The following is an 8,683-nucleotide window of genomic DNA, read 5'->3' on the forward strand; positions in this document are numbered from 1 at the left end:
CACCATCGCAGCCCTTGCCAAATAAGCACCACACCATCGCAGCCCTTGCCAAATAAGCACCATACCATCACAGCCCTTGCCAAATAAACACACCACACCATCACAGCCCTTGCCAAATAAACACACCACACCATCACAGCCCTTGCCAAATAAACACACCACACCATCACAGCCCTTGCCAAATAAGCACCACACCATCGCAGCCCTTGCCAAATAAGCACCATACCATCACAGCCCTTGCCAAATAAGCACCACACCATCGCAGCAGCCCTTGCCAAATAAACACACCACACCATCACAGCCCTTGCCAAATAAGCACCACACCATCGCAGCAGCCCTTGCCAAATAAACACACCACACCATCACAGCCCTTGCCAAATAAGCACCATACCGTCACCGTCCCACCAACCAACATGTGCAGACACCAGGAGTGTACTGAGGAAGCCCAACTGGGAAACTCCAACTCCCATTGTCATTGTGACACAGCACTCCACAGCACACAAGTGAACACTGCAGTGCACACAACAATATTGCATCAATGCCTCACCCGTGCAAGGGAGCAGCCCCCAATGGCGCCCAAAGGGAGCAGTGCGGCGGGACGGTACCATGCTCAGGGTACCTCAGTCATGGAGGGAGAGCCCTGGTACAGACAGGTGGTGAGACAAGGCAGGAGGTGCCAGGGACAGCTGCATCTGCTCCAGTTACAGGCCTGAGCCGACAGCCAGAGGAGAGGAGAGGAGAGGAGAGGAGAGGAGAGGAAAGGAAAGGAGAGGAGAAGAGAGGAGGCCAGACAACACCTCCTACAGCAAGAGGGGAGAGGAGAGGAGAGGAGAGGAGAGGAGAGGAGAGGAGAGGAGAGGAGAGGAGAGGAGAGGAGAGGAGAGGAGAGGAGACAACACCTCCTACAGCAAGAGGGGAGAGGAGAGGAGAGGAGAGGAGAGGAGAGGAGAGGAGAGGAGAGGAGGCCAGACAACACCTCCTACAGCAAGAGAGGAGAGGAGAGGAGAGGAGAGGAGAGGAGAGGAGAGGAGAGGAGAGGAGAGGAGGCCAGACAACACCTCCTACAGCAAGAGGGGAGAGGAGAGGAGAGGAGAGGAGGCCAGACAACACCTCCTACAACAAGAGAGGAGAGGAGGCCAGACAACACCTCCTACAACAAGAGAGGAGGAGAGGAGAGAAGGCCAGAGGAAGCCAGACTAGAGGAGGCCAGACACCACCTCCTACAGCAAGAGAGGAGGCTAGACAACACCTCCTACAGCAAGAGAGGAGGCCACAGAGGAGGCTAGACAGCACCTCCTACAGGAGGCCTGGCCAGACACAACCTCCTACACGACAGCAATAGAGAGGAGGCCAGAGAGGAGGCTAGACACCACCTCCTACAGCAACACAGGACATGAGGCCAGGCCAGACACAACCTCCTACAGCAGCAGGTGTGTGTGTGTAGTAGTAGTAGTAGTAGTAGTAGTGTTGCACCGATACCATTTTTTGGCCCCGATACCGATACCCCATACCTGGCTGTGCAGTATCGGCCGATACCGATACCCCATACCTGGCTGTGCAGTATCGGCCGATACCGATACCCCATACCTGGCTGTGCAGTATCGGCCGATACCGATACCCCATACCTGGCTGTGCAGTATCGGCCGATACCGATAACGATACCCCATACCTGGCTGTGCAGTATCGGCCGATACCGATACCCCATACCTGGCTGTGCAGTATCGGCCGATACCGATACCCCATACCTGGCTGTGCAGTATCGGCCGATACCGATAACGATACCCCATACCTGGCTGTGCAGTATCGGCCGATACGATACCCAATACCTGGCTGTGCAGTATCGGCCGATACCGATACCATACTGATACCGATACCACCCTATTTGAAATGTATATATATATGAAGGGCTGTAGTGCATACTACTTGGATGTAAAATCATTGCATGGCTTTGTCAGGCTGCTGCCTACCTTTGTGAAACAGGAAAAATACTTTTTATACTTTTTAAATACCTCTATGAACTAACTAATTTCAAGGCTGTTTAAGTGTCATTCAAGCACCTATAAATGGTATCGGTGCCCTATTTGTTGGTACTCATCGGTACCGATACCACCACTTTAACGCCGATCCACCGATACTGGTATCGGTATCGGTGCAACACTAATGTGTAGTAACTTAGTAATAGTAGTAGTAGTAGTAGTAGTGGTGGTGTGACTGTGGGAAGCCAGACCATTTCAACTTCAACTGCCTGGAATAATAGAACTGTGCGTGGTCCCATAATGCCACCCGCTGCACGCTGTAATAGTCATTGAAAGGTTAAGTACCATAGTACTACAATACTATGACCTAACAGAGGGCCATAAGTAATGCACTACGACTTGGTCATTGACATTCTGATAACAGCAAATTTACAATGTTTTAACGGGTTAATTGCCTTGGTTCTGAATCACAGGGAAATTTGGAATATCCCTCTCTTTAAAGGGCCTGACTGAGATGCCAAAATATAAGCAACGACGTCACAGAAAGGAGCCTAGTATGGGCGGACCCAGGCGCTTGTGTGTGTGTGTGTGTGTGTGTGTGTGTGTGTGTGTGTGTGTGTGTGTGTGTGTGTGTGTGTGTGTGTGTGTGTGTGTGTGTTACTACAGGTAAAACCATTAGTACGGAAGGAAAACAGAAACCTCATATACATGGGTTTCCAGCTCATATACATGGGTTTCCAGTTTGTAAACAATCCCTGGCTGTGCGCCCCTGGCTGCCCACTCTTCAACCTCTGATTGGTGGAAACTGCTGTCAGTTAGCATCTTGCCCCTCCTCACAGCGCGAATGTTTGTAAACGGTAAACCCATGTATGGTAATAATAGTGGCATGCCTTAAGGCAGGTGAGCTTCATTCCAGCCTCAGCTAACTATAGCTGCAGCTGAGCTGAGGCGAGCTGAGGCGAGGCGGCCAAAATGGGTCAGACTACTCTGCAGCTCTGCTAAGAGGCAGCCAAGGGAGGAGGTCAGAGGAGGACAAGACACACAAGGAAGGAGGGGAGGGGTGTGTGAAGGGGTGTGTGTGTGTGTGTGTGTGTGTGTGTGTGTGTGTGTGTGTGTGCGTGTGTGTGTGTGTGTGTGTGTGTGTGTGTGTGTGTGTGTGAAGGTGTGTGTGAAGGTGTGTGTGTGTGTGTGTGTGTGTGAAGGTGTGTGTGTGTGTGTGTGTGTGTGTGTGTGTGTGTGTGTGTGTGTGTGTGTGTGTGAAGGTGTGTGTGTGTGTGTGTGTGTGTGTGAAGGGGGGTGTGTGTGTGAAGGGGCGTGTGTGTGTGTGTGTGTGTGTGTGTGTGTGTGTGTGTGTGTGTGTGTGTGTGTGTGTGAAGGGGTGTGTGTGTGTGTGTGTGTGTGTGTGTGTGTGTGTGTGTGTGTGTGTGTGTGTGTGTGTGTGTGTGTGTGTGTGTGTGTGTGTGTGTGTGTGAAGGGGTGTGTGTGTGAAGAGATGGGTCGCTGTATTCATTCAACCAAAATCTCACCATATGAATTATGTATTGGACTCTGCATCGTATTTTTTACTGACGGCATACTGCACAAAGCCAGGAAAGCAAACAGGGCCCTCAAAACATTTCACAATTCAAACAACTAAGCTAAGGCTGGACTGGACTTCCTGAAAACGTAATGTGCAAAAAAACCAAAAATAAACAAACAAACAAGCCTCAGAATCAAAATGCTAGACTGCTTGAGTTGATAGACCATTCAAGTTAACCTATCACAGAGAAAATACAGAGATATGTTTACTGCAATGTGCAATAATGTGTAATCTGTTTTGTATCTGTGTATTCATGTAAACTCAACTGTCAGACACCTTAATTTCCCTCGGGATTAATAAAAGTACTCTACTCTACAGACATAAAAGAACAAGTACTGCGGAGAAAGATGGACTATTCGCCCTGTAAACCTCTGCAGAGAAAGATGGAGACTGAGAGTATTCGCCCTAGTCTGCACACCGGGGCTTGAGACTGGCGCTTGCCAACCGGCCAAATGCTGGTAAAACTTGGCTGTGGCTAGTATACTTTCAGTGTCACTAGCCAATTTGGCTCGCAGTTTATTCCTTGGTATGACATACGCATCATAGTAGCCTATATTCTGTTGTTTACCCCTTGTGTATCAATTGCTTGTATTTAAGTTCAAGAAAAAGCTCAGTAACTCTTAAGTTTCTATACTTCCATATAGAAAGCTTTACACTTATCTTGCTTTACTTTAGCACCTCATCTTCTGAGGTAAGACGTACACTATCATGATAAAGAAAACAAAAACAATTTAAAATGTGTGGCTAGTGGAATACCTGAATGGCTAGTGACTCGGGGAAACTACTAGCCACAGTGGCTGGCGGGTGAAAAAGTTAATGTCAAGCCCTGCTGCACACCTCCACTACTTAGTTAGGATTCCCAGCCTTCAGGAAATGCCACAAATAGCTGCACTGCTTCCCTTTGAAAAGGCACCTGGCTGCGTTTGGCTATGACGGTAACAACTGCAGGAGTAGTTTAAACTAAAGCACATCCAAAAAAAAAAAATGTCTGACCTCAGAGCAGGACAACCAAAAGACTAGATAGGAATGGTAGACAGCTTTCAACCAGGATTTGTTTGGCTTCCACTTTTGTATTTTTGTGTGTGAACCCCCTTCTTCAGGCGTCACGTGTTCTGGTTGAAGCGGAAACGTTTTCACCTGGATCTGGTAAAAACTGCCTCATTCCAGCACCCAGGGAGGCTCACGGGTTTGGGTCAGTCGTCCCGGGCCCAGGAGTCCTCATGAGTCATGACATTATGTATTGGATGGTGTGCCTTTTCAGATACTGTAGTGTGTCATGACAGTATGTATTGGATGGGGCGCCTTTTCAGATACTGTAGTGTGTTCCTAACTTGCCCAAGACGTCACTGGCAGGGACCCTGCACACACACACACCACATCATCCAAACATCCATGAGCTCATAACAGACATTTCAGCACAGTCTGGAAACTGCCAAGGCTTTCCCCATGGGGTCCTGAATAATCATTAGGCCTGCTATAACACATACTGTAAGAAGAGAATAAGTTACATTAGGCTACACACTGTGCTCTCCAAATGACGGCCCGCGGGCCAGATCCGGCCCGGGCATGGCAAACATTTGGCCCGCCATGAAACAAATTTCCTGGAACAAATGAAAATATACCGGGTATACTACAGTATATGTGCTATCTGGGGCCATCTGGTCGGACGATTTGATTGGCCCTCAGCCTCATTTGCATTACACAATTTGGCCCTCGGGGGGGAAATGATTGAAGACCACTGGGCAACAGTATGCCTACAGTAGTTTCTAGAACTTCCAGTGGATTGCTGCACTGTGGAAATTGAGCTTCCGTACTTACAGCAGTAGATTCTCAGATCACGTATCTGTGTGGGTATAAATATAGCCACCTGGCTGGAATACCAGCTTTTGAATTGGCACAGGGCATTAGAAGCGTCTTACGGTGGTGGACAAGTTCATTTGACACTAAATATTTAATCTTGACATTAAATACCAATATGACCCTCACGAGCAACCACTAATTAACAAACACATTCACACACATTGATGGCGACCCATTAAACCAGACAGCTATTGAAAAATATTATAACGTAATATGCCAACTCAAACATCAAGAGTTACCAGAAGTAACACCAAACAAACGAAGACATTTCCTTAGACAAACATGTGTCCACAACTGCAAATAACTTATTGTAAACCCAGCACTAGTCGACATTAGAAGGGAATGACAGAGGATTGTTGTTATTTTGAGTAATCATTCGTTCAGGGCTCTTCCGGCTGCCCCGCCCTCTTTACACAGGACTACAATCGGATGCATCCTGACAGCAGCGACATAGTTCTGAAAACTTCCATAAATCATCGAAATTGTTCTGACGAGCTGTGCAGACTGCAGACACAACAATCCAAGATGCCTTTCTTCTAGCTAACTGATTGTAGGTGTAGTTGTACTATGGCATATCTGTGTGATGGGTTGCAAAGATCCAGCATACCAGATAAGCCTTTTTTCAGCAAGAAGCAGTAAGTTGTGCAAGGAACAGCATGCATGGTGACGAAGAGTTGCAGTTGAAAACGTTGCACGAAAAACAAACCGTCAGGTTGCACTTCCATGTCAAATGCATTACCTAATATAATAAAATATGTAGAACTAGCAGACGCACACAGTTAGCAAGCCTGAAGTACATACTCCACTCCATTGCCAGAGCATCATACTGTCAAATAGCTGCTGTATAAGGCATTTATTCCAAGGCCACGCCAGAAAAGAAACACAAACTTGATTTACTGAACTATATAGCACACAAGTGGAGTGGGCTTGCTGTCATTAGGCAAATGACCATAGTTCTAAGCCATTAGCTTTCCTAGCAACACAACCCAATGTGTGACGCACAGACAGACTGTCATCTGGGAAGGGAGCCCATGCAACAGCAAGCAACTTACAGTTCATGTCGCACTCTTATCCTCTGGATAGCGGTGCTAATTTAGGACTTTGTATTTCACGATCTACCAAAATACTGGGTGTATATAGGCGATAGGTCCCCTGCTATACGACTGTATCTAATGCAGCTAGTTGCAACGTTGCCGTTTGCAAGTTAGCGTTGTGCAGTGCTAGCTAGTGCTAGCTAGCATGGGCAGCAGTTGGCAGGCTTGCAGACATGTCTGTAGAAAGCGAGAAGAGCAACAGGAAAAGCAACATTTTGGTGTGCAATGGATTTCTTCCTCAGGATTATGTATATCAACATAACACTCACTGCGAAGGTTGTTGACGAGCTCTGCCTGGCTCGTTCCTCCTGATTTCCAGGCCATTATTAAACACACTCTGCGGAGCAAGTAGAGCCCGGCTGTCAGAGCCGCGCCTGCGCCGAACGATTTACCTACAAAAGTAACCACTTCCAGAACAGATGGCGTGGGTACGTCACTTGGCATATCTGTGCACCCCTCTCATTTAAACCCTTCTTCAGATGCTTATTTACACACGAGTATGGCAATGCATAACGCGCATTCCGGACTATGCATGTTAAAAGGCAAATAAGCCACGTTTGGTCTGAATATGTGCCCAAAACGGAAGGTATTCGAAGGTTTCTTGGTGAGGAATTCTGTTGTGCCGCGGTCTTCCAGCAGGAGGGGGGCTTGAGCTCATTACCTCTATGCGTGAGCTTAACACATGACGTACGACACCCTCAGCTTTAAAAGATCAACAGCCTATGCCACATGTTGCTTTTATGTCATGCAGCTGTCATTTAAGAAAACAAAACAACACTTTGTGGTTGCCACTTCCTGAGGCTGACAAGCCCAGCCATCCATATACAATCAGTGGCGTGCACTTTTGGGTGGCAGGTGCTCAAGGAAGGGTCGGGGGCATATAACATACAAACAATGTCTTTGGTGCTTGGCCTAAGGACTAGTGGCACTGCCATTAGCATACACCTGACTACACTGCATGCTTGACTAAAGGTAAAGGAACACAGGACAAAATCAAACATCACTGCAGTGTATATTCATCAATGAGGAGTCAGGCGAGTATAATTTGACTGTGAAAATCAGTTAAACCCATTAAAACGCAGCATTATAAATGTTGTTAACGGAATGGCAAAGGCCGAGTCATAGGGCATTACTGAAGGCCCTTATGTAGTAGAGTAGTTGGTTATTAACCTTTCAATGACTATTACAGCGTGCCTCAGATGGTACACCGTGCATTATGGGGTTAGGGCTTTTCTGAAACCAAGAATATGACAGGGCATAACTGGTGGGGTTAAACGTAGAGTTTAGGGGGGAAAATGTTTTTCATTGAAACTTCAAATGATTCTTTTAGAGTATCAGTCAGCAATAAGCAAACACAATAGGGTAGCCTATTAAGCACATCCAAAACACAATACAATAATGCCAAGGACTCTGGCGGTTTGGACCTCCATGCAGGGCCATTGGGTTGCCACCGCAGCTTTGCACACGCAGTCTCTTTTTGTCCATGAACGCCACTCTGATTTTGACTGCATGCATGCCGATTTGCAACGAAAAACACCTTTAGGTACAGGATGATAAAATGTAGCACATGGTTAAATAAACTGTCACAGGTGGGGGTGCTGTTGCCGCCGCAGTTTGTCCCCAATCTACCCAGGGAGACCACTGTACACTACAGACACCAAGCTGACTTAAGACAAGTATTTATTTGAACAATTATTGGAGATATAAAATAAAGGAACTAAAATAGTCCAGTCCAGCCCTAAAGTTTCTATCCTACGCTCTGGGGATCAAGGTCCAGGTTCCGAGTTCCGGGATCCGAATTCCGGTTTCTGGGTTCCAAGGGCGTGACGACCGTTACCACGAACACTCTGGCTGGGGTGTCTCTGTATGTCTCCCCCCGGTGGTGGTATGAGCCCAGGGCACAGTCCAGTCGACCGCTCCAGCAGGCTCTCCTGCCTGCACACAGATGAACAGGGTTAAGCACAGCACCCAATAGTCAGTAAGCCTTGCTGTAGCACAGATGAACAGGGTTAAGCACAGCACCCAATAGTCAGTAAGCCTTGCTGTAGCACAGATGAACAGGGTTAAGCACAGCACCCAATAGTCAGTAAGCCTTGCTGTAGCACAGATGAACAGGGTTAAGCACAGCACCCAATAGTCAGTAAGCCTTGCTGTAGCAGGTTGCATGCAGTGCA

General features: G+C 47.5%; 1 protein-coding gene across 1 annotated transcript in view; it reads right to left on the minus strand.

Annotated features, from left to right (window-relative positions):
- Window positions 1-6,953, minus strand: part of pcmt (protein-L-isoaspartate (D-aspartate) O-methyltransferase) — a 23,388-nt gene extending 16,435 nt beyond the window's left edge. The window contains exon 1 of the mRNA XM_063222250.1: window positions 6,779-6,953. Coding sequence (XP_063078320.1) covers window positions 6,779-6,953 — 175 coding nt within the window. The remainder of the gene's footprint in view (window positions 1-6,778) is intronic.
- Window positions 6,954-8,683: the final 1,730 nt, after the last annotated feature.

The sequence above is a fragment of the Engraulis encrasicolus genome, chromosome 18 (genome assembly GCF_034702125.1).
Source record: "Engraulis encrasicolus isolate BLACKSEA-1 chromosome 18, IST_EnEncr_1.0, whole genome shotgun sequence".
Classification (NCBI taxonomy): domain Eukaryota; kingdom Metazoa; phylum Chordata; class Actinopteri; order Clupeiformes; family Engraulidae; genus Engraulis; species Engraulis encrasicolus.